This window comes from Motacilla alba, chromosome 10 (genome assembly GCF_015832195.1).
Source record: "Motacilla alba alba isolate MOTALB_02 chromosome 10, Motacilla_alba_V1.0_pri, whole genome shotgun sequence".
Taxonomy (NCBI): Eukaryota; Metazoa; Chordata; class Aves; order Passeriformes; family Motacillidae; genus Motacilla; species Motacilla alba.
The window spans coordinates 16,057,087-16,083,154 of record NC_052025.1 but is presented as its reverse complement, the minus strand read 5'-3'; the positions used below and the strand labels follow the sequence as shown (position 1 = coordinate 16,083,154).

The 26,068-nt window shown below is 47.0% G+C and overlaps 1 protein-coding gene and 1 long non-coding RNA gene across 5 annotated transcripts; one reads left to right on the top strand and one right to left on the bottom strand.

The window, feature by feature from the left end:
• The first annotated feature begins 1,102 nt into the window (after window positions 1-1,102).
• LOC119704928 lies at window positions 1,103-3,337 on the top strand. Its single transcript, XR_005258101.1, has 3 exons — window positions 1,103-1,426; window positions 1,983-2,096; window positions 2,755-3,337. It is a non-coding gene; the product is annotated as an uncharacterized LOC119704928 (long non-coding RNA).
• An 8,636-nt stretch (window positions 3,338-11,973) lies between these two features.
• On the bottom strand, window positions 11,974-26,062 carry NR2F2 (nuclear receptor subfamily 2 group F member 2). Of its 4 annotated transcripts, XM_038146673.1 has the most exons (4): window positions 25,853-26,062; window positions 25,402-25,463; window positions 17,093-17,620; window positions 11,974-13,915 (listed from the first exon to the last, which is right to left on the bottom strand). In XM_038146673.1, the coding sequence occupies exons 2-4, from the start codon at window positions 25,442-25,444 to the stop codon at window positions 13,641-13,643; spliced, it is 846 nt and encodes a 281-aa protein (XP_038002601.1). In that variant the 5' UTR covers window positions 25,445-25,463; window positions 25,853-26,062; the 3' UTR covers window positions 11,974-13,640. The 4 variants fall into 4 exon arrangements, with proteins under 4 accessions (XP_038002601.1, XP_038002600.1, XP_038002599.1 ...); XM_038146672.1 differs by lacking the exon at window positions 25,853-26,062 and having other exon boundaries at window positions 25,402-25,811; XM_038146671.1 differs by lacking the exons at window positions 25,402-25,463; window positions 25,853-26,062 and adding an exon at window positions 19,461-19,998.
• Window positions 26,063-26,068: the final 6 nt, after the last annotated feature.

The following is a 26,068-nucleotide window of genomic DNA, read 5'->3' as shown; positions in this document are numbered from 1 at the left end:
CACGTCTCCCGTCCAAAGATTAGATGAAACGCTGGGATTCAAAGTACTTCAAAGAAATTATCCCCAAAATGCAAAAGTGCGAGGCAGAAACCAAAGGAGTGAGTCCGGAGTGATTTGAGAAATGTATTTTCCCCCCTCTCTCTCGTTCACCCACACTCCCCCTCTTCCATGCCTGATAAATGTGAAGACCCCTTTTCTCCCCAACTCCCGCTCAGATGGGAAAACTCAATTGTCTGCAATGTTTATAGTGTTAACCCTACTTATCTACAGAACCCTCCCCTCCCCACCCCTCCCTTTTCACTTTCCATAGACACACATCGATTATTAGACTGTATGGACCCCCCTCCTTTTGCACAACCCCACCCTCAACAACTGACCAAAATAATGACTTGTTGGAAAACTATAAATCATTTTCGTGTTTCAATCCCTGAAGACTCTATTTAAGTAAATAGGCTTACTGTGAAACAATGCATAGATCCAAGTCCTTCTCCGGATTGCTTCCAAATGCTGCCATCTCCAAAACTTTTATTTACAAGAGAAGAAGAGGAAGAAGAAGGAGGGGAAGGTTAAAAAAAAAAAAAAAAAAAAGAAAAGAAAAAAAAAAAAGAAAAGAAAAAAAACCCAACCCAAACTTTGGCAAACTTTATCTCTTCTTTATTATAAGCTTCAGCCTCGCCTTGGTAAGCCCCAGCCTGTTCTACAAAAGGTGGCTAGAGATTGAGATTTATTGGTTTCCAAATGAAAAGATTCATTCGATATAAGAGGTTAACTCAAAGTTCCTTAAACCGTGACTAGCATTGGCAAGGAGCTTTGCCTAGTCAGCACAAAGGCAGTTCAAAGAAACCTTTAAAAATACACACAGATATACATACACACAAACACACTCTCACACTTTAGCCTCAACTGCAATTTTCTTTTCATTTTTGTTTCTTTCTGCCATTACAAAGCCCTGAGCCCCTTTGTAGGTAGCTGGAGGGTTTTTTTTTTTTGTTTTTTTTTTTTTTCTCCAAGCTGAACTTTGCCATTTTGGTGTTGACCAACCCCCTTTTCTTTTTGCAACCAGTGAATGAAAAGACTCGATGAAGAAAAAAAAAAAAAAAAAAAAAGATTAAGAAGTAAACGGGGTGAAAAAAAAATCCTTCTAATTTATAGCGAGCAGAACAACGTTTAAAAAATAATACAACCCCAAAGAAAACCCCAAATCCGTACAAAGAGGGGGGGTCAGGCAAGGTGACGCGGGAGAGAAAGCGGCGAGCGCGCCCCGCGCTGCCGGGGGTGCTGGGAGCGGGCTCTGCGCGTTTGGGGTGCTGTCACCACACATGTCCGTCTGTCCGGCTGTGTGTCCGTGTGCGCGCCCCGAGCCGCACACAGCGGCTGCGGGGCTGGAGGGCTCCGTCCTGTGTGTGGAGCCTGAGCTATGGAAATGGTAATGAGGGAAAATTAACCCGGCCGTTTGTTACATTGCAGAGAGATCAATGCCTGACCCGGGGCTGAAGGATAGCTTACTGCTGCAGGAAAGATATGAGATAATCGCTGTGAAACACGCTGGTGGCGGGGACAAACAGGCACCCATTTGAATATCAGTAATAATAATAATAATAATAATAATAATAATAATAATAATAATAATAATAATAATAATAATAATAATAATAATATCATCAACAGCATTAAGGTCTCGCCAGAGCGTGCGAGGAGCTGAGAGCGGGAGGTGCTCAGAGCAGCTCTGGCGGTGCTGGGGCTGTGGCCGGGCTGTCCCGGGGGAGCTGCGGACCCCGCAGCCCGAGCCCCCCGCGCCCCGGCCCCGCCGCTGCCCGGGGCTGCCGCATCCCCGCAGCGCATCCGAACGGGAGCACGGGCGGAACCTCGGGGCTGCGGGAGGCTTGCGGGGATATTAGAGCGGGGAGAAGCTGACCTTTTGGGGATTTAATGGGTTGGTTTTGTTTTTTGGTTTTTTTTTTGTTTTTTTTTTTTTTTTTCAGTGAGACCTCGAAATAAAACATGAGAAGATGAAGGGGTTGGACAAATTCAGCTGGAGGAGAGAGACTGAGCTGCTGTCTAAAAAGCAGCCAGCGGAGGCTAATGAGACCTTTGGGGTAGGAAAAGTGTACTTTTTTTTTTTCCTTTAGTAATACATCAGTAAACCCACAAAATTGCAAATAGTGACAGTGCAAAATGAATCATCCTCCTATAAAGGGACTAGGAAACACAAAACGCGAGCGGGGAGGGGGTGTCTATCAGGCGTGGAACATAATAAAATTATTTTTTTTGAAAGGCAGCTGAGGAAGGTGGCAGGGTTCTTCCCATGTTTCAGAAGACAATATGGGCAGTGTGATGTGCTCTGACCTGCCTCCTATTGTACAAGTTCGCCATTGGCTTCAGCGAGGGAAAGATCGAGTTTTATCTGAATAAAGTCCAGCAAACTTTGCTGGATGGCAGCCCTTCCTCTCACTGCTCCTTTGAGCCTCCTGCAGTGTCAATGCAAAAACTGGTCTGGATGTCAATGTCTCATTTAAGGCTTTATCCTCAAGATATATGCTTCTGTCAGAGTTTATTATTATTATTGTTGTTGTTATTATTATTTACTTTAGTGAGCTTAGAAAAAAAAAATTAGCTTCTTTATAAGGGTACGTGGAACTGTCTGCCAAGAGGGTGAAATTTGAGGTCACTCTACAGCTAATTTCCAGGGGTCCTTCACTAATAACGATGCAGGAGTTAAGGCAGAAACTTGTTGGCTGAGATTAGATTCTGCAGGAAGGAAAACCTGCGAGTGGAATCCATTACATCTGCAGCGGGGGACGACCTTCTTGTCCAGAAAAACAAACGTTGCGAAGAATAGGGACGGACAGTGATCTCCAAGGAAGAAACGGAAGGCGCTGGGATGGTTTGGGATGCCCGGAGCTGAGCCCCAGCCGCTGCGGCCCCAACCCAGAGCCCTGCAGCGGGTGGGGAGCAGCGCCGCTCCCACCGCCAAGCTCAGGCAGCAGAGATGTGGTCTGAAAAAGGCTCTGGGGCAAGGAAAAAATAAATATTGGAGAAGGATGGAAAGTCGCCCTTAAGATGACTAAACAGTTTGTGATCAAGGGAAGAGAGCGGCTGGTGAAGCCGCTTTCAAAATTAGGATTATCTTTAAACCTGGGAATTAGGAGTGGCTGAACGTGGCTTCGCCTGCGGGGCAGGAGTTTGTGGGAAGCGAGGAATAAAGTTTTAACCGCAGTACCTGGCCAACGGAAATAATCACGGGAATGGTTAAAAAGACGCTGGGAAGTATCAAACGGAAAAACAAACAAACAAATAAATAAACAAAAACAAATCGCGAAACTTCCCGGAAAGCTCGAAAGGGCACGAAGGAGGGGATTGGACGGGGGAGGGAGGGGGGGTGGAAAAAAGGGACAGAAAAAATGATTCTGCGATGCCTGGATATTCCGACAGGAATGGATGAAAAATGAGAAATCGGAGAAGCGATTCTGTGCAGCTATATGCGGGGAGTTAAAAATTACATCTGGAGCAGAGCTGTCCTTAGCAAGACGTTCTTGCTCTTTGATATCATATATATATATATATATAATATATATGTATATATATTTATACACGTATTAGCAACAAGTATTCAAGGATCTAAACTAATTGATTCTGAAGTTTCTTGGAATTTGTCCAAAGAGCAATATAATTTTAATTGTACATTGCTTAAAACTCCATTTCTCGAACAGTGTGAAACAAGTCATAAAAGTCATAAAGCGTATCACTGTTTTCCCCCCGCACATAAATACTCGTCCAACACCCTCAATTCTCTCCTGATGCTCCTAAGAGGTGCGAAAATAATTTCGAAGACGTGTAACTACACCATTACAGAAACCTGGAAATTGGTAATCCATTTAAACTGATTTAGAAAGCACTTCTGATTCTAAGTTTTAGTGGGAAAAGAAAAAAAAAAAAACAACAAGATTAAGACACCTTCCCATCTATTTCTACTTACCCACGAGCAAGAAAGGTTTTGAAATCTAATTTTAAACCTGAGCACTAATGTTCCAGTTGGGCTAATGAGGTAGAACTGGGTTACTGTGCGAAGTATTGGGGTGGAGATAAAAAAGGCCTGTAAAGTTTATATACACTTCTGTTTTGCTCATCCCGCCCTTGGAAACACAGCCAGCAGCATCCCCAGCTAATCAGCCAGAGCCAACCTCAGCGAGCGAACTTTTGTTTTTCAATTAACGACACTATATTTTCAGCATTAGAGACCATGGCTATAAATATCTGACTATTTCTCTTAAAGAAAAAAAAAAAAATACGACAGAAGACTGACTGCCCCCTCCCCCCTTTCCCTGCACACCCACACTTTTCGTGTCTAAAATTAGCAGGAAAACTATGCACTGGAGAGAAAGTGCGATGTAGCTAAAGGCAGGGAGGCTTCATTAGTTCCTGCAAAGGCTTGGGTTGGAGCTGGGGCCGGAGCGCCAGCCATCAAAGGAAGCCAACTGCATCTTTGCAGATCATTTTGGCGCTTCAGAGAGCGATTCAGGCTGGAAATCTGTAAAATCCACGCAAACCTTTCTCCTCTCGCTACTAGGCACCCTTTGACACAGTTGTATTGAAGTTGGGGCTGGAAGGTCCTTGGAGGTCTCCGAGTGTGACAGTACTTAGAATAGCGGGTAGATGGCACAATTTTCTAACATTTAGAGAGAAGAACCCACGCTGGGAGCAATAAGTCCATTTAAAAGCCCTTTATTTAAAAGGAACAAAGATAACTGACAAACAAAGTACAGAGACATCTCAATGAAATTTCTAGAGAAGAATAAAAAAACTCTCTGCAAAGGAAAACACAAGTTCTCGGGTTTATTTATTGTTGTTTTAAGTACAATGCCGAAATTAAATTAAATTAAAATGTAGATGTATCTAACAAGCTCCCGGAACTAAGGATGTTTAAATCAGGGAATCCAGGATAGTAAGATACGAGCGGCTATTTGAAAGGAAGGAAATTCAGAAAATAGGGGTAATGTTTCAGAGTGAATACAGCTCTCACATGCCCGTTGTTTAAAGGGCTCCATCACATCAGCACATGCAATTTTTTTTTTTTTTTTTTCCAAGGCGAATCGGAGAAAGATGTGGTCAAGGGTGTGTGTGCGTGGGGGGGAGGGGGGAATAAAACCAGGGAAGAAGGGGGAGGGGGGAGAAATCTGAGGTTGGGAGCTACTTTCTAGGAAAGGGAAATAATCTTAAGGGCGCTATGTGGCTGCATTTCAGTAATTTTTTTTTTTTTGACAGTGCTTGAATCCAACAATGAATGGTGCTGTTTTCTGAGTTCATTCCTTTTATACGCATGCAGGGTAGTGGGTAGGGTTCAAAGCAAAGGCTAAGAAAAAGGAGAGAGAAATTTCAGCAGAGGTAGGCAGCATCTCTGCGAGGTGGTGAGGCTCCCGAGAGCCGCTCGCAAGCATTTATGAAGAGACACGCAGATAATTCAGGGACAATTTCCCCCCCTTTTATTATTCATCTTGGACTTCGAAACTCGCCGGGTTTTGATACCGAACACACGTATGTTCGATATTTTGGGGCTGAAGGAAAAAAAAATACGTGAAAGTAGGGGGGAGAAGGGAGAGGGTGATGCCGAGAAATTAGACATTGATCCGGGTTTGATCGAGTCTGGGAGCTTCCACCAGCAATAAGCAGGCAAACACTCCCAAAACAGAGACAAACACACGCTCGCAGCTCCACTGATTACGTTAAAAAGGAGGGAAATAAAAGGAGGACGGGTAAAAAAGGAAAAAAAAAAAAAAAAAAAGAAAAAGCGAAGGGGAAAAAAAGGCAATAAGCTGTATGTTCCCTCGAATCTGCGGTGCTGTAAAGAAATCAGTTTCCGTATAAATGATTGTATTTGGGTGGGTGCTTTTCCGACTTATTTGTTGAGTAAATCTCTCTCACCGCGCTGAAGGCGAATCCCTGTTGATAAATCCATCATTACCGTTTGGATACAGGGAGACAGCAGCGCCACTAAATTTATCTTACATTTGTAGCGCTTTAATAGACATTTATTAAATGCTTTCAGAGAGAGACATGGGGCGCCTGATTACATCCTAGTTATAGACAGAACATAAAGACACACGTTAACAGCAATTTACAAGAAGGAGGGGGAAAAAAAGAATAAAGAAAAGAAAACAAAAGAAAAGGCAAAGTTTGGGAGTGAAGCTGCTGGGAACCAGGCAGCGTGCGCCTCTCCGTATGGCCGCTAAATACCAGCTTTTTTCTCCTGCATTTCTGGGAACATTAATCGTGGCCTAGAGATGTGTGTGCATGTCTCCATATAGAGTATGAGCCATGCTCTCGCACACGCAGATGCGAGCCTGTGGATCAAACAAGGCGACGCAGATTTCTGTTCCATTCCCCAACACACAAGAATACAGGAGAGCATTTACAATGGATTCATCACCCTCTTCCACACTCGCCCTCCACCCCCTTACCCCTCTTACACCCCCTCCCAGCACACCCCCCCACATCCCCCCGCCAGCTTTTAACTCTAATTTCAATCTTCTTCAACTGGAGAATCTCCAGGGACCTGGGCAAACTTGTGTAAAATAGTTAAACCAAGCGTGTTTCAAAGAGGATTGCTGAGTTCCTCTTCCTGCCTTAATAAACCGAAAGGCCCAGTTCAAAGAAAACACGCTGGAATCAAAATTCAAAATATCTCACGACTCGCACGGATGGAGCAGGCTGCGAGCGATGGATACGGCTTGGTGCGTTGGTGGCCATGTAGTGACAAACATTTCGCCCTCTTTTTTTTTTTTTTTTTTGGTGTGTGTATGGAAACCCTTCCTTTGGGCTTTTTCTCCCTCTCTTAAATATACACATGTATATTTTAAACCTTTCCATTTGCTTCCAACCCCCTTTCTTCCAGCGTCTCTCAGGTACATGTTTAAAGCCACCTCTCGCTTTTATGAAGTTCACCCGCTCCTGCAGAGATCTGCTCGAATTCGCCGCTCACTGCCCTCCGCTCCCCTCCGCTCCACAGCGCGGAGCCTCTGCCTCAGGACCAAGGATTTAAACGCATATACATATATTTATTTTGTTTTAGGGCGTCTCGCAAGGCTCGCCTGCGCGTTACCTTCCCACCACCCGAGTCACTGCAAGGGCAGCATCGCCCGGATAACACATGTAGCTCGGAGCTTCTCCTCCTCTAACACCGCGTGGGTCGCCTTTCACCGGGGACAGGGACACACACACACGCACACCCACAACAGAGACACATCCGCACAAGCACAGAGCTGATCCCTGCACCTCCAGGAAAAGAAATAAATAAATAGCCACCGCGCGAAACCTTCCCTCCACCTCTGCCCTTCTGCGAGAGCACTTCTTCTATCTAAAAGTTTCCGAAAGAAAATAAATACAAGTGACACAGTGGTGGGGGAAAGCTCATTAGTTCGTTGTCCAAGTCTAATAAAAGAACAGAAGTGCAAATTATAGAGTTCAGCTTCAACACACGCTCTGTCAACTAAAATCAACCGAGTGCAGCCTTGATTCAAATAGCTGCGAAGTTGGTCCGCAATTCAAAACCACCTTCCCCCTCCTCCCTTCCCCTTCCCACCTCCACCCTCCGCCCTGCCGCAGGGACATTTGGTTGGAAAAATATTGTTCCAAGGAAGGTAATGATAAAGCTTAACATTAGGAAGAGGAGTGCGCAAACTCATTTCCCCATCGGTAATCCCAATAAAAGGAGCGTGGTGCTTCGCTGGGAAGGGCTGGGACGGGGGCTGCGTGTGTGTGTGGATGAGGAGGGGGAGGAGGGACAGGACTCCTGAAATAACATCTTCTTTCCAGCAAGGTAGAAGAAGAAACGGCCCCTTTGTTTTGATAATTAGCTAAGCCCAAACTAGGAAAGCAGATGTGTTTGCTTAGCTAATCATAAGACAAGTTTCTTTCAAAGAACTTCATTGAGCGATGGCAATTCTGAAGGAAGGAGAAGGATTTCATTTTCCTCTCTCCCTTGCCTCCCACCCCCCTCTATTTTTATGATTATTATTTTTTTTCTCCCCCTATACTTCTAATATGATAGAAACGCTTCCGATTACCTAGATGGGAAGAAAGCAAACCCTCTTCATCATAGCACCGGGCTCGCCCCCGGAGCAGCGCAGCCACCTCGGGCTCTCCCTGCTGCACGTTACCAGCCAGATCTGTTGACATTTTACGTGGGGGGGGATGGGTAGAGAGAGGGGAGGAAAAAAAGAGAAGTGGGAAAAATAAAGTTTTAATGACATGTATGACATATTAAATTAGGCAGTTTTACAATTGGGTTTGAATGCGATGCTAACTGATTACAACTGTGTTATCAAAAGGGTGATAAGATTTATAACTTCGCGAGCACAAGCCTCTCCTCTTAATGACAATAGATGTTCAATAGCAGAAATCTGGTTTCTATTTCCCAAGAAGAGACGCTGTGTGTCTCCGTTGCCCCTTTATTACCGCAGGATTCAAGATCCTCTCTAAAACAGCTCGGCACTTGGAAATCCACAGGCCAGGAATACCTTTATGGTCCCTATTAACTACTGTGTTATTTACACTTTCGCTGGTGCTTCTCACTCAATACCCGTATCACATACGAGGGGATAAGACAGCCTCTCTCCTTGCCTTTCGCTGGCTGTTTTGGGTTTATATTTTGCATTTCTTTGCTTTACAAAAAGGGGGGTGGGGGGGAAGGGGAGAAGAGGGAAATGAAAAAAAACAACCCCACAGCTCTGTCCCTTACACCCTTCTCCTCCCCAGCTCCCTAAACCAACACATTAAGCAAACTTTAAAAACTGGGTTCCTATTACAAAGCAGCGCCCAGGACTAACTGCTTTAAAATTACTGCATAATTAGATTTAGTTGAATTTCACCATTAATTAGGCAGCCGCACTGCGGGGAGCCTTTGAAATCTGAGAAAATGGGAAAAATCATCTGAAGCACGTTTTTTAAACCCAACTTCAATAAATCCTGACAAGGCCTGCATTTCTCCGTGTATCTCTTTCCATTCTACAAAGCAAAGCGAAGCGAGAGCGATCCCCAGGACCCACTAAAGTTTTAATTAAAAAAAAAAAAAAAAAAAAAAAAAAAAAAAAAAGAGGAGAAAGAAATAAAAATAAAACCCATCTCCATTCCCACATCCCGCCCGTTATCACCGGCGGTTACGGAGCGCCTCGAAACATCCTCGCCTTTTCCTCGCTATCCCTCTTTCTCTTTCCCCCCTTTTCTTTCCTTTTTTTTTTTTTTTTTATTCTTTCCCCCCTTTCCCCCCTTCCCTTTTTCGGCCCATCCCGAGGATGCCGCTCTCCCTGCGGGCTCGCACGCCGCTATCCCACCCGGGGTCGGTGTGACCCCGCTGCACCGCGCCGCGCTCGCACGGGGGAGATGCTTCCACAGGTCATTGACATGCGGATGGGATACGGGCTCCGGGGGAAGCGCCGCCCGCGGCCGCGGCCCCGGCCCCGGCCCCGGCCGAGCCCGGCCGCTCCGGCGGGGCCGCGGGCGCTGCGCGGGGCGCGGAGCGGGGCCGCGGGGCCCCCCCGGCTGCGCGGGGCGAGGGCCCGGCCGGGGCCGCCATGTTGGCTGAGCTCCGCCGCCGCGGACTTTCCCACGCGTCTCCAACCGCGGCCGCGCAGCCCCCCGCTCCTCCTCCAAACCTCCAAAAAAAAAAAAAAAAAAAAAACAAACCCCTCCAAAAAATAATAATAAAAAAAAAAAACCTCCCACCGGCCCGGCCCGGCCGCCGGCGGCGGCGCGGCCCCGAGGCAGAGCCCCGCGCCCGCGCACGGAGATACGCGCGGCTCCGCACGCGTTCACGCACACACGGACACACGGACACGCTCACACGCGCGGGCTGGCACCGCCCGCCCGGCGCCTCCTCCGGCCCCAGCCCCCGCTTTTGTCTGAACTTGGGGAGCCGCCTCCTCCCGCGCCCCCTCCGCGCCCCGCGGGGCCGCCGCCCCCCCGGCGGGGCCGGGGGAGGTTTGGGAGAGCGGCGGCGGGGAGGGGAGAGCGGAGGAGAGGAGGAGGAGGAAGGGGAAGGGGGGGGGTGAAGAAGACCTTTCGCGAGCTGTGGGTTGCACCGCGGGCGGCTCCGCAGCTCTCGCTGTCGTTCCGGGTCGCCTTTGGGTCTTTCCCCGCCAGTCCCGGTGGCAGGGGTGGGGGGGAAGGAATAGAGCGAGCTGAGATCAGATTAAAGCAGAAAATATAATAAAAGGGAGGGTTGGGGGAACCGCACGGAAAAAAAAAAATAAATTAGACACTTAGAGGGAAAGAGTCGCCATGTTTAACAGCTTTTTTTTTTTTTTTTTCCTTTTCTTAAAAAAAAAAAAAAAAAAAAAAAAAGGATCTCCTCAATTCAACATAGAACAAGCTTCTCCATCCCAACCCTCCTCTTTTGTCCAATTCAATCTTTGGATAGATCTTTTGTTCTAACTCAGCATGAAAAGAAAAACTTTCTTTAAATGCTATAAACTTAAAACTAACTGAAGTCCCTAAACAAATCCTCCTCTGAGCATTCCAAACATATATACACGGGGCTTGTGTGTGTGCGTGCGTGTGTGTGTGTGTGTGTGTTTTTATTTAACCCTGGTGCATTTTCTGTTTACTATTATTCTCTGTGAACCAAAGCTCGCTGCAAGAAACTTATAAATACAGAGATAGCTTACAGGCTTTAAAACATAAAAAGCAGAGAATGTTTTGGATTTGAAAATCATAAATTATAATTTAATGCCAATAACAATTTACAACAAATGGTTGTTTACAATAAACTAACACAAAACAAACAAGTCAAGATCCTGTGTTCTTAGTAAGCATAAAAACTTCACACACACACACTCACATGGATAGCACTTGCAATAGAAAAAGCTAAATCTAGAGGTCAGCAATTCCCCTGCAATAATAGTATATTTATATATTTATATATATTTATATATTTATAGAAAAGGAGCCATGATTCAGATGTAAAACTCTGCTCAAATTCACAGTCATACGCCCCTCAGCCCCCAGTACAGATGTGTCTAACTGGAACACACTAAAGATCAGGGTTTAATCGACTTTACAGAATGATCTCTCTCCCTCCCTCTCTCTCTTTTTGTGAAACCACAACATGGTGTAGTTACGTGTGGTAAAAAGGGAGAGGGGGAAGCCTCAGACAAGAACAAAATTGCAAGCTTTCACATACAAAGCATCTGCTATAGACCAAGGGGAGGGCGGGCGGGGGGGAGAGAGAAAGAAAAGAGAGAAAAAAAATAAATGACACGCACACACACGAAATAAAATATCAACCCCTTGCAAAAACCACATCATCTTGCCTTCCTTCAGGTTTGGGTCGGGTTATTTTGTGGGGTTTGTTTTTTTTTTGCCTGCTCGGGATAGCACTCAATTCCCCAGTGGTGTGTCCGGTGCTATGCCACCCGCCCAGGCAGGTCCCAGTCCCGGTGGGAGCTGCGCCTGTGCCAGGGCTGCAGGAGAGGGCCCCGTGCCTCCACACACAGGGGACATCCATGGACGCCCACGCCTGCCTGCGTGCCAGCATACACACAGACATACAGCCCATATGGAAAAGGGGGAGATGACCTGTGGTCATGCTTTCACAGTCTAAGGTTAAAAAAAAAAAAAATAATAATAATAAAAAAAAAGAAATCCACTTGAGAGTATATATACATTAAAAACCGACTCCTCAGTGCTAGAAGCTAAAGCCACTCCATTTGAAGACCTCTCAATGACAACGATAGATGGCAACTACGGAGTATTATAAAAAATCACACATACTTAAAGAAAACTCATTGCAAACAACTGACCTATATTTACAATACTGCTATTACCTTGCTTGAATGATCTTGTGCGCGTATGTCAGACATTTACAAAAGATTTTTCGCCCCATTCTGATCATAAAATAGATACTGATCTCCAGATTTCTAATACTTTTTCACAACAATACCTTTCCTACGCAGGCACTTAAGTGTGACAAAAATAAGGGCCTTTTTTTTTTTTTTTTTCCAGAAAATCCATTTTTAATTAACAGGAGGATTAGATGAATGGGGGTTGATGGTTTACCATTTCAGCATAGTACTTCCTAAAACCAGAGATAAACCACGAACTTAAGTCCTCCACCCCCATCCCGGAATTAAACAGGTAAATACACTACAATACATCTGCTACAAACTTACTGTGACAAGTAAACAAATCAATCGCCTATGGACTTAAATGACTGCAAACTATAGAGAAGTAATGTGGTTTCTGAAAGACATTTATGACAGCCAAACAAGTTTCAGATATCAAATAATATTTTAATTTCTGAATACTTTCAATTTTCCTTGGAATATAACACACAAAGACTCGACCAAACAGTTCAGTTATTATAACTTTTACAGTATACAGAAATGTTGCACTTAAAAAAAAAAAAAAACCTTCAGTTTTTTTAAACACAAAACTGTAAACTCTAAGATACTGAATCAATCACGTTATCTATAAGTGCCAACAGTGTTATTTTGTCATGCTGATTTCAATGGTATTTTTTAAAAAGGGAAAATATCAACAATTATTATAATACAAAGGGCTTGCAAATATACAAACAGATAGAGGAGTTTAATAACAATTCATGATGAACTATGTGGAACCCAATTCAAATTACAAAAGTTCACTTTGCTTGTTTGCTTGTTTTTGTTTTTTTTTTTTTTCCTTTTAAATCAAAACCGTAGTGTGTCTTGGACACAAAATCCTTCTACCTATAATAAATCCCCACAGTTCATTTTCTGTCCGAAATATCAAAAAAACCTAGATTTGGGGGGAGTTATATGACACGTGTGGTTCATTCGGGTCTATATAATTATAGCTCTCTCAGCTTCAAGCTAGATTTTGGGTCACCACCTTAAGTGCGCTTCCATCATTGTGTTGTTGAGGGTTTTTTTTTTTTTTCTCTTTTCCTTTCTTCCTATGATACTTTCGTGGACTCAGTTTTAATTCTTTCAGAACATATATTTTAAGGATACACAGTTTATTTTTTTTTTTAAAGAAGCCAAGGTTATATCAAAAATTATTATAGAACCACAGAATAAACTGGTTTGAAACCAGAAAAATACAAAAAAGAACAGCTATAGGTACATAGACACATAGGACAATTAATAATTTGGAAAAAAAAGACTTACTTTCTTCCGTTCTGCTAATTTTCTCCAAATTTCCTTTAAATGCACTTTAAGCGAGATTTTTTAAAAAGTTTACCCCAAAAAAAAAGAAAAAAAAAAGAAGAAAAAAGAAAAAAAGAAAAAGCCCACCATCGTTTCTTTTCTTCTTCTTTCTTTTTTTCTTTCCCTCTTTTTTATTTTTTACAAAAAAAATGATAAGTAGCAAGTTTTTTTCTGAACGACACGGGAGTTTTTAATGCATTCTGTAAAAGTTCATTTGACAGTCTCTTTTTTTAATTCACAGTCCATTAATTTTTTCCTGTCTTCTCTTTGCAAACTTGTAACATCCTTTTACATCCTTTCTTAGCAGAAGGAAATTTAAGAAACAACCAGAACCCAAATGTCATTTGCTTTCCTTTCACTCTCATCTCCCTTCTCAATTTTGAATTTTTTTTTTTTTTTTAAATTTTTGTCTTGGTGGTTTTTTTTTTTTTCCTTTTTTTTTTTTTTCCTCTCTCGGATGTTTTATTGAATGGACATGTAAGGCCAGTTAAAACTGCTGCCAGACAGTAACATATCCCTGATTAGGGTTTCTATGGGGGTTTTACCTACCAAACGGACGAAAAACAATTGCTCTATGACAGAAGAGGAGACAGTGCGAAGGGAGGGGAGACGTAGTAATAGCTTCCCGAATCGTGTTGGCTGGTTGGGATACTGGCTCCTAACATACTCTTCCAAAGCACACTGTGACTTCTCCTGTAAACTTTCAACATGGGCTACATCAGAGAGACCACAGGCATCTAGAAGAAAGTGTATTAAAAATAAAAAAAAAAAAAGAAAGAAAAAAAAAAAAGAAAGCAATCATCAGATTAAAAAGGTTTTGGTGGTTTGTGTTTTTTATTTTTTTTTTTAATTTTTAATTTGATTTTTTTCTCTTCAAATGTCTTGGTTTAAGAGTGGATTGTGCGCCATCACCTCGCCCCCCAGAGTTTAAGTGGGTTCTACCAAAAGGGACAATCTCTCTGTGCATGCGTGTGTGTGTCTGCATTTCTCTCTGGTCTAGAGGGTCTCCTTTAGGACTGAGCACAGCTCCCAGAGTCGAGATTTCTAATGGCACACAGACCTGAGGGGTGGCAAGGAGGTGCTGGCCAAGCCTAATTTCATATCTCTGTGGTTTTTGGGGGAAAGGCTGGGGGGGCGGGGAAGGCTTGAGTCGAAAAGGGGGAAAGGGAGCCACTATTTCTCCACACCCCCCCTTCTTGGAAAATAATTGGGGGGAGCCTAATCCTGTGATGAGAAGGACTACTACTCACAGTGATAGAAATCATAATAATAATAAAAAACTGGCCCAGCCAAAGATAATGGCGCCCCGGATCCAGCAACAGATTCTCCCCCAAAGAAGACAACGCGTTTTTCTTCAGTCTTTGAAACTGATTTAAGTGGCCCTTTAAAACTGATCTTGTCAGTTTAGCCTATTCAGAGGCAGCCATGCAAACTGTGATCTCTCTGTTCATTTGAGCTGTTTCTTTTCCCCCCTCTTTTCTTTTCTCTTTCTTTCTTCCCCCCCCTCCACTCCCCCCTCTTTTTTTTTTTTTTCCTCTTCTTCTTCTTTTTAAACCTAAAGGCCCTTACAAGAAGAAAACTCCCTGATAGGGTCTGGACATTTTTTTTCTTTTTTTTTTTTTTTTTTTTTCCCTGATACGCTAAAATACAATAAGTTCCCTTTAAATCAGAGACGTCTGTGCTGAAAGAGCACAGGTTGTGACCTGACCTCCCTGTGGCTTTCCTAGGCACAGGGCTAACACATGCATATTCTGCGAGTCATTAGAACCCAGATTTTTCCCCCCTCCCTCTTAAAAGAGGCTGCAGCAAACATTATATGCATCTATGTGCGTCTGCTTTACATCAGGGAGGGTTATTGGGGTGCTGCAGAAGCTGCAAGCATCACCCTATATTTTTTTGCATGTGGCTGTCTTCCCCAGAATCAGATAACAAGAAACGTTTATCTAGTTGGGAGGCAATTTACACGCCAGGCCTCCCATTTTGAAAATAGTCATAAATTAAACAGTTACGACAGGATCGGACGATTGTTTTCTCAGAAGGCTAAAAAAAAAAAAAAAAAAAGTAAAAAAAAAAAAAAAGTGATTTGGGAGAAAAGGCAGGATTGGAAATAAACTCCTTGGTGTGGGTGTGAGCTGGGCAGGGGCTGGGGAGGGATGTGAGCGTGTGTGGGATCCTCGCTGAGCGGCTGAGCGAGGGAGAGCAAAATGCATCCTAGAAAAACGATAGAAAAATAAAATAAGCACCCCACGGACACCCCTTCCCACTCGGGATCCCTGTCTCCCTGTGGCTAGATGCGCCCTGCTCATTGATCACCTCAGGATTTAGCACCAGTAATTGGGGGGGGAGGAAAAAAAAAAAAGGAGAAGTTTTTTATGTGTAAAGCAATAATATATAAAAGGAAGTTTAGGTCACGACCCAGAACCTGGACAAAGTCCAGAAAATGACTTCGTTCCCCAGACCCCCTTTAACACAACAAGGAACGGATTGTGAGCCCTTCTTTTCCCACATAAACTACATTTTTTTCCTGTTTCCTGATATCAGGCTTTAAAAAACTCTGATGAGTAATTATTTTGCAGGTCCTGCTTCCATTCATATGTTTATCGCGTGGCCACTTTCCCAAGCGTCCGAATGAGTTACAGGCGAAATATATGTATTTTTAAATTTAATCCCCAAACTTCCAGGGCTCCAGCACACTGGGTTGCCGGTGCAGCCTCAAAGTTAGTGATCTGAGATAACGTATTGCACAAATTAGCGAGCAGATTTTTTTTTTTTTTTCCCCTCAGAAGAAAAAAAAAAAAAATTTAGCCTCCAGAGTTAATATCAGGATTATTACTCACCCAGGTTAAACTCTAGTGCAAGCTAATTAGATTTCACAACGCACTCAATTATTGCTTTATAACTCATGCACTATTTCTAGGCAGCAAAAGTTGACACATATTTCCCCCCCCCTCCCCTCTTTGATTATCTAAGAAACACCTCGAGGTCTTTTCCTCGGGAGAGTCATGCTTGTGCCACCCCGGAATTACACTGCGGAGCGGCAGCTTCAGCCTCCTCTTACTTTTCCATACTATCCCTGTCTACTTATGGTAATGATCTTTTCGCACCCGCTACTCGCTTTGGACTATGCAGTTCCTGCTGGGTACAAATGCAAACTTTTCCCCTTAGCTTAAATGACACAGAACTGCTCACTGCCACATTCTGTTTAAATCAGAGACAGCTCTTTGCAAAGTTGATTTATTTTATTTTATGAGATGGCAGGGAACATATTTTAAACTCAGATTTGCGCATTTAACTTTTTTTTTTTTTTTTTAATTCAATTTTTAATCCTGCAGGGCTTTTTTCCCTTCCTGGCTGCCCATAAAATGATCCTCTTTTTAAAGTGGTTTCACTGATAGGACGACTTGTATTTAACAACATCAAACAGATTTTGCTGCTGTTCGGATGCGTGTCATTAAATGCAACAACCCAGAGCTATACTGTTAAATAAAATATTATTTTCAATGGGAAGAGCGCAGTCTCTCGTGGCGAATGGGTGCCTCTTCCCAGGCCCCTTCTCTCCCAGTCCCCAGCATTATTCAGCTAGGGTTGGGGTATATTTTGGCTGTCTGCATTTTTCTTTTTAAAAAAAAAATAAAAATAAATGGGGGTGTGTGTATTTTATTTTTATTTTATTTTTTTCTGATTTGCACTCCCTAGAAGATGGGATGCTCGGATCCGAGGCCCTGAAGGGGAGAGAGCACAGGGCACCGCTTCCTAAAAGGAAAAGAGACCGCGCTGGTTCTCGGGGGGCAGGGAGCGGGCATGGGGTGCAGGCAATAACACTTTGCAAGAGCAAACACTTCTCGAGGGGGGCCCGGGGAAGGAGGAGAAAAAAAAAAAAATAAAAGAGAAAGGAGCAAAGAAATGCCGCCTACCTGAGGTGAAGAGGACTATGGCCTTTAAACAGCTATATTCTGCAGAGTCGACATGCAATGCTTTCAGTTTTTCTACTTGCTCTTGGAAGATTCGTATGTGGTCCATAAAGGCGACCACTCGGTCAGCAGACATTGGCGAAGCGTGGAGGCCAGCAGCTGCCAGGAGCGGAGCTACGTGGAGGGGCATGGAGCACTGGGCAGCGTTGAGGACAAATAACTCGCTCCAGGTCAGCCTCAGGAGGGCCACCTGGTCTGTGATCTGGAGGTCTGGGAAGAAGGGGATATTCCTGGCCCACTCCACCGCGCTGAAGAGCATCCTAGCTGCCAGTTCACAAATGTTCTCGATGCCCATGATGTTGTTGGGTTGCATGCACTGACTGCCAAAGCGGGAGGTGGGGTAGGGCTCTGCTCTCAGAAGAAGGGAGATATATCCGGATAGGTAGGAATGGCAGTTGAGAGGGTCCCCATTTGTCAAGGCGAACTGACCATGAGTTGGCTGTGTGGGTGGCATTCTGCCCCTCTGGACCGCTGCAGTAAATAAAGAAGAAACTACAGCTATTAATATCTGAATTGCGACCATCGGTTCAAATACAGCCTGCTTTGTGTGCTTGTGCGTGCCTGCGTGACCCCGCACCCGGCCAGCTTCGGGGGGAACATGCATTTTCCCAGCCAGAGTTCAGCCCCGGCCCCGCTCGAAGGCTCCGCAGTTCTCGGGTCAAGTCAAGCAACAACAAAAGCTCAGGGACGCAGTGGGCTCGGCCAGGGCCGCTGTGGGAGCCCAGCTCCTCACTTCCCAAAACACACCACAGTCCAGTTATCCCCCCCTCCCCTCCACCGCCATCCCCTCCTTCAAGAGATGCAGGATACGTCTTTGTGTGTTTTTCCTCCGTTACACCTAAACCAGCTCATTGATTTGAGGCTGGGGGAGCGGGATGGGGAAGGAGGAGGGGAGAAGGAAGAAACACTTCAGTTCGAAATCCCCGGCTCTGGTCCCACACGCGTTTCTCGCCCACTGAATACATTGTTGCTGCTGGTATTATACATCCCCCCATCTCGTAAAAAATACCAAAGGAGGCGAAATCACCCCACGACATCCCCGGCAGGTCCCCTGGTGAGGCTCAGAGCATTATCCAAAGGCACCTTCCCCCGCTGCCCATGGAAAGTGGGCCTTTCATTTTGTTAATAAATTTACACGGTGACAGCGAGAGAAAAAGGAGAGAGAAAAAGGGCTCAGAGGCAGAGAGACGACAAGAAGGGAGAACGCCTAAAAATGTGCTTGATTTATATTTGTTATCGCCTGTATTCCAAGGTTAGTTACTCTTGCAGAAACACAAAGAGAGGAGCCCGGCGAGTCCCAAGCCCCCTCACCCTTAACCTACATAGCAGCGTCCAGACACAGAGCACGCACTGGAAAACTGCAGGCTCACATTTCCCGTCTAATTTTATATCACAAAGACTCCACTTGCAGAGATCCGAGCACCCCACACTTACTTCTGGACTGCTCCTTACACCCCCCACCCCATCCCTTCTACCCCCTCCTGCCTCTCCCGGAGGAACAAGAAAATAAGAGGAAGAAGAGAAAAGTGAGGCAATAACAACCAGGAAAGGCAGGCACACGGCAGTGTGTAAATACACACACACACACGCGTGGAGATGTGTGTGTGTATAAATATATTTTTAAAGGAGGAAAAATCCGGCTGGGAATCCACAGTGGAGTGCTGTAGAGCCTCGGTAGGGTGAGTCCCATTGTAATAGTAATTTGAACCGCCTGTGTAAAATTGCAATCTAAGGCAGGGTGCTGGAGGATATATATATATGTGTGTGTGTGTGTGTGTGTGTGTGTATGTGTATGTGTGTGTGTGCATCTCAGGAGGCTCCGTGTGTGTGTGTGTGTGTACACACACGCACAGACACACACACACACACAGGGCTGCTCGGGGGACAGGGGCTAAGGCTGAGCATGCAGGAGGAAACACGAAGGAAAAGTAACCACACGTCAGAATCATCATCTCGCTCCTAAGCAGCGTGAAACTAAAAATCCACTTTCAATAAACCTCCATCAGCAAAATCAAAACAAACACAAATCAATTACGAGTGCAGGAGAAAGCATGCGAGAGCCCCTGCCTCCCTGCCCACCCTGCCCAACACCGCTTTCTTTCATTACGAGAAAGTTTCTGGCTGGTTTATTCGAGGGGGGTGGGTGGGGGGAAGGAAAGGTTCTGGTTGGGTTTGGGGTTTGGAGAGGAAGGTTAAAAATGCTAAGAGTAATTATATATATTATTTAAAAATAATAAAAAAAGGAAAACCAAACAAACCCCAAAACGCAGCGAGTGAAAAAAAAATTGCAAAACAAATGAAATCCCAATACCTTCCCGTCTCATGCCAACTTTGAGGCATTTTTTGAGGCGGCAGTACTGACACTGATTGCGGTGGTGCTGGTCAATGGGACAGTTCCTGTTGGCACGACAAGTGTAGCTGAGATTCCTCCTTACACTCCGCTTGAAGAAACTCTTGCAACCCTCGCAGGTAAACTGGCCATAATGTTTGCCACTAGACTTGTCCCCACAAACCACACATTCAATGTGCTGCTGCTGCTGCTGCTTGTCTCCTTGGTTCTGCTGGCTCGGCGGGTTGGTCTGGGCTGGCGTACTGGGAGGGCCCCCGGGCCCCGGGGTCTGTGGGGTGTGCGGGGCCCCGGCCGGGGGTCCCTGCACCGGCGGGGCTTGCGAAGGCTGCGTTCCCTGAGCTCCGGGCACATCGTCCTGGGGGTCTCGCCACGCACCGACTACCATTGCCATATCTATTGGACACCGTTGCCAAACTTCCTGTTCCCCCTTTATTTTCAAAGTTTGTTTGCTTTGCTTTTCAGATCAGCTTTGCAGCAGTCTTTTTATTTTTTTGTCCTCCCCTCTCTCTCTCTCTCTCTTTTTCCCTCTCTCTCTTTTGTTGTTTTGCCTTTTTTTTTTTTTTTTTTTTTTTTTCAGGAGGGTCGGGGTGGGGGGGATCTCCCGGTACCGGCGAAGGTGCAGAAGCACGGGGCGATGGAGGTGTGTGTGCGGGGGGGCGAGGTGCGAGTCGATTGTCTGGGCTCCAGGAGAGCAAAGTAAAGGGGTGGTGGGGGTGGGGGAGAGAGGGGGAGAGAGAGAGAGAGAGAGAGAGGAGAAAAAAAAAAAAATCTCTTCAAAGATCTCCCTCTCTCTCTCTTAGAGCTGATCTGCAGCAGAGTAGTTGAAGGAGGAGAGGCGGGTGTCTGGGGGCCAGGTCCAGGGAAGCTCGCAGTCAGCCATTCAGGAAAGCCATCAAAATAAGAATGAATAAAAGGTTAAAGATTACACACACAGCGGAAAAAAACACGCACAGCGGAGGAGACTCTTCTCGGCGCGGAGAGCGGTCGGTCTCGCCGTAGTTTTTGGAAGTCCAGCTTGCAGCAGCAACATCAACTGCGATCGCTTTGTTTTTGTGGGCTTTTTTTTTCCTCCTCCTCCTCTTTCCTCCTCTCTCTCTGCTCTGTCTCTCCTCCCTCCTTCGCTCGCTTTAATTCTTCCTCTCCGCCGCTCCGCCCGGCCGCTGCGCTCTTGCTCTCTCTCGCTCCCTCTTTTGGGCTCGGGGGTGTGGGGGGGCTGTTGGCTTTTTTTTTTTCCTCCTCCTCCTCCCCGCTCTCTCTCTTTTTTTTTTGTTTTATAAAAAAAATTCTTATTATCGTTACGATTACGATTATTATGAATTATTATTATGATTGTTTATTTGTTCCTCCTCCTCTCCGGCGCCGCCGCTCTGCTCCGCTCTGCCCCGTTCCGCCGGTTCGCCGCTCCCGCCGCGCCGCGTCCCCGCCGCCGCTCCCGCTCCCGCCGCCGCTCGGGTGCCGCTGCCGCCGCTCCCGCCGCCGCCGCTCCCGCCGCCGCTGCCGCCGCCGCCGCGCTGCCTTATGCTGCTTCTGCCGCCTCGCAAGTGGGCTCTCGCCTCCGCGCCGCCGGTGCTCACGGCGCGGGCAGGGGGAGGGGGGCCGCGGGGCGGGGGGGAGGGAAGGAGTCAACTCGCCAGCGCAGCAGCGCCCAGCCAGCCAGGATGATAAAAGAGGGGAGCGGGAGGAGGAGGAGGAGGAGGAGGAGGAGGAGGAGGAGAGGAGGAGGAGGAGGGAGAGGGAGAGAGAGAGAGAGAGAGGGAAGGATCATAACCCAGCGCGCAGCATCGCTCCTCAGCCGGGGAGGGAGGGAGGAGGGGAAAAAAATCACCACGGGGAGAGAGCGCGCCAGCGCTCCCCCCCCCCCCCCGCCCCAAAATAAAAAGAAGCAGGGGCTCCCCCCCGCTCCCCTCCCCTGGCGGCGGCGGGGAGGGGCGGCGCGGGGCGGGGCGGGCGGGCGGTGCGGGCGGCGTGTGGGCCGAGGAGCGGCGAGCGCGCTCCCCGCCGGCCGCTCGCCCCGCTGGCGGGAGAGTGAACTTTGACACGGCTGCTGCAACTCAGCGCGCGTCGCCATGGCGACCGCGCGCCTTATAAGGCAACCGGGCCGGCGCCTGAGTGGCCAGGAGCGCGCGCCCCGCCCCCCGGCCCTCATTGGGCCGCGCCGCCCTTGCGCGGCCCGCCATGGCCGCCGCCGCCGCCCGCGCGGTCCTAGCGCCGCCCGCCGCCCCGCGCCCTCACGCCCCGCCGGGGCCAGGGGTTAGGGCGAGCCCGGCGTGCGGAGCGCGGCGCCGCCGCCGCCTCACCTGGGGCTGCCCGCCGGGGCACGGCCTCGGGGGTCGGAGGGGGCGGCGGGTGCCGAGCGGAAAGCAGGCGCTAAAGCGAGGTAAAACTCCACGGAATAAAGTGAAGCCGAGCCCCGGCGCTGCCGCTGCCGCCGCCGCCGCCGAGGGGAAGGGGCGGCCGCGGGTTGCCCGAAAGCGGTCGGGGGAGCGCTGGCGCTCGCCGGGGGTCTCACGGTGGAGCCTCCCCCCCGGCACCTGCGCTCGCCGCGGCCGCCCCGTGTCCCGCCGGCCTCCCGAGCCGTGCCCCGGCCGCCCGCGGAGCCGCGCCGAGCCCGGCCGGGCTGCGCTGAGCCGCGCCGAACCGAGCCGAGCGCGCCCGCGCACGGCGCTCCGGGAGCGGCCGCTCGCACCGCCCGGCCCCGGCGGGGCGCGGGGCTCCGCCGCTCCGCCCGACCGCTCCTGGTTCCCGCTCGCCCCGGAGCGAGGGGACCGCGGCTCCGCTCCAGACAGCTCCGAAGCCCGGCACGCCGCTCCGCCGAGCGTGACAGCCGTGCCTTTGGCACGGCATCGCCACGGCGTGGCTCGCCTCAAGCCCTTTAACTTTATTTCGGGGTTTTGCGGGTTCGGGGGTTCCGTGACCACACGTACCCCGACGCTGTAACGCGACCTCCGTTCTGTACCACGAGCAGGTAACAGAGCTAAGCACGGGGACGTGTTTATTTCCCGCTGAATGGAGCTACCGGCCAGCGGAGCGGGGACTCGAGTCCGTCTCCCGGTGAAAATGGCCAAAAGACACTCGAACAAGCGAAGGGACGGAGAGATAAAATAGAAAACATGTTAACACAGACAGATAAATGCCCGGCCGGACCATTCCTCCTCTGCGAACACACGCGTCTATGAGCGCTCGCATCCCAGCCGGTCACCAAGCACGGCCGCGGGGACACAGACCTGGGCACAACTCTGTAAGGGATTAATTGCCCCTCACCTTCTCACACACACTTTTTCATGTTACCACATGCCCACACACTTCTGCCGCAGGAATAATACATGTGGCTGAAGCCGCAGGTGCGGAGGTGGTTGGAAAGTTGTAAAAAGCACCTCGACTTGAGAGTGTCCTGCCGGGAAACCTGGTGTGTTCAGACCCCACGGGCGAAGATGTTTTTGCGACTCAGTTTCAAAGACAAGGCTGCAGCGTTCCCATTGATCCTCACGGAGCAAAAAAATAACCTTTACCCGAAACAGTGACCAGGAGAGACTGGGAAGACAGAAAGTGGGAAAGGAATCTTTCCTGGTTAAAATGTGGGGAACTGCCTTATGATTTCCAAACAAGCCAGAGCTAAGGAGGTGACCTTTTGGGGAGGGTAGGAGAAGGTGGGGGTTCAAAATGCAGAATAGCCACAGATTGTTGCTGATGTTGGATTTCCTGAGGAAAAAAATAAAAGCCGAAACCCAAACCACAACCCAACACCAACCTTTCCTGTCTCGAATCTGACAAAGTAAACAGGATTAATTCACCATATGAAAAAACATAAACGCCGTCCTAACAAATACAGGAATCAGAAGAGAAAGCGGTTTTTAACAGGACGCACAATATTAATAGTTTGAACGTATGATCGTAAAAATGAAAAACCAGTGATACACGCTTAAAAGCCGCCGTATACGCTGATTGCTCAAGCATTAATGAAGAATGCCCCAGATTAACTATTTGCTCTTCGAGGGATGCAGCGATATAACTATCTATTAGCACCATTAGATGCTTTGCTATTTATTTGAAAACACCCCTGCGAGTGGGTTGAGACAGAAGAGATGAATGTAAAAATGAACTGCAGCTAATTTCGCTAAATAATCCTCGAAACCTGAGCGCTTCGCAAGGAAGGGGGAGATTCTCCACTGTCCTTCTCCGAGGCTAATGACAATGGAAATGCTCTGGTTTAAAAGTGAGATCGTCTTGGTTTTCCAAATAAACAAACGCATCCCTCCTGCCATTTTACTGCAGATGTAAATTTATTTTAATGAGAGGGATTGGAAGGATTTATTTTGCTAAAATTGAGTTGGGGATAGAGCCGGTGTAAATCTTTAGGTTTCAAAAAGAGAGGAGGAAGGAGGGGGAAGCTGCTTTCCTGGCAGAAAGCTGCCTAACAGTCCTCTAATTCTTTCTAGATTAAATCGCAATATGAATACAGCATCGAACAAATACCGAGTTTCGCTCTGAACTCAGTGGAAAGCAGTTACGTCTAACAGAATTCAATGAATTCCTCTTCTCCCTCAATGTAGTATGTGTGTGTTTTTCTCTTCCACCACACTGAAGTTCCATGAATAGGGAAAGTGGCTCCTATTGTGTGCCTCTGAACTTCCAAGTCAATGCAATTTTTAACCACTGGCTTGTGGTACTTTGAAAATCACCAGGGGCTGTCAGAGTTGGGTCCTCTGAAAAATTTACAGTGCTAAATCAGAGCATATGCTGTGAGAGAGGGAAAAAAAATTGCTTAAGATTGGAGCAAGTACAGTATCTGGCTGCCCCCTAGTGTAAGTCTCTTATCTGCCTAAAATTCAACTTTAAAAGAAAAGGATCTCTTAAAGGGAAACGACTTTTGGCTCACGTATGCATACGAGAATGAAACTTCTGTACATTTTAATCTGATTAATTCCTAAGGATTTAAAATTAATTGGCTTGGGCACTCCTAGACCGGACTATAAGATTTCTGCACCAGGGTTTCTGCGAGAGCTGTGCCGAATAGGTATTTTTAAGGGATAGTGGTAAGGGATTGGGGGGGGGGGGGGGAAATCCTGTTTTGTGATTTTTTTTTTTAACGAGGATCCGAGCCTCGCTTGCTCTTGTCAGAGCAAAACACTTCTGCTGCCTAAAGTCACATCTACGTCTTTTGCAATAATACTTAAAAAAAAAAAAAAAGGATAAATAATAGCCTTAAAGCCTCAGCCGAACTGCCAACCACACCTTCGGATGGTGAGTATATTCCAGCTTCTTTCCATTGTACTTGCTTAGCCAGGGAAGCGACCGGAGGGGGAGAGGGGATCTCGGCGCTCTACCTTCACCACCGACCTGTTTTTTTTTTTTTTTTTTTTTTCTTTCTTCCTTCTCCCCCCACCCCAAATAAACGCTGCCAGCTGCACGGAGCGACGCGATCGCGGGCAGTTTAATACCTATCACTTAAAGTTAAGAGCCTCGTCGTGCCCTCCCACCCTCCGGAGCAGGGGAGCAGGTCCGTCCGCGCTCCTCCCGAGCAGCCCCGGCGCCGGGCAGGGGCGGCAGCGCCCGGGCGCTGCTCCCGGGGAAATGACTCGGAGGCGCTTCGCCTCGGACCTGGAAGCCGGCTCCGGTCCTTGGGTTTGTTCGCTTGTTTGTTTGTTTGCTGCTTTGCTTTATTTAGCTAAAGGACGTGCTAACTGATGGTGCTGCAATTACACATACTTGGGTCTGCCCCCCTCCCCTCTTCCCCTCCTTAGAGCAACCCACGTAACCTTAGAAACGATCGTTTAAGACGCACGTTAGCTAACATTTGCTTTTTTGGATTTTTTGTTTTCCTTAAAAGAGAAACACAAGAATCACAACACATTGCCCGAAAAAAGTGTCAAAGAAGAAGAAAAAAAACTATAAGTAAACATACCAAAACCATATTTGCCTTGTTCAAGGTCCCAAATCGCTTGCATCTTCCTTTTTCTACCTCTCCTTTAGTTTGGCAGGTGAAACAAACAAATGAAAAAAAAAAAAAAATCAGACCGCTGTTTGCCCCCCAGAAAGATGTGCGTTGGGTAATTAAAGAGAAGTCTCCTTCTTGGTGTTTATCTAAGCGATTGTGCAAACTGATTAAAAAAAAAAAAAAAAAAGAGAGAGAGAAAAAAAAAGTAAAGTTACAGCCTTCAGGGGGGGAAAAAAAGGAAGCAAGGTGAAGGGAATAGATTTCCCACAACCTAAAGGGAAGTGCTTTCGATGTATTATTAGCGATCAGCCTTGGGAGAGAGAGGAAAAAAAAAAACACCCTGAACACACTCTAACTTTACACAGACAAGATTTCAGGGGGGGCTTTGTACACAGCTGCTTAGGAATGTGCGCCTTGCCTTTAAGAAAAAATCCCCAAGCCCAAGGTAGGAGATGTCTTTGAGTGATCCTTGTCTCATTTCATTCCTTAGAAGGAAGAGCGTCTCGCTACACCTTGTTTGGAGCTGGAAAGGCGAGACTTAAAAAAAAAAAAAAAAGAAAAAAAAAAAGAGGAAAAAAAAAGGGAAAAATATTCACAACCCACCCTTCCAATTGGGGAGAAAAAAAAATAAGAG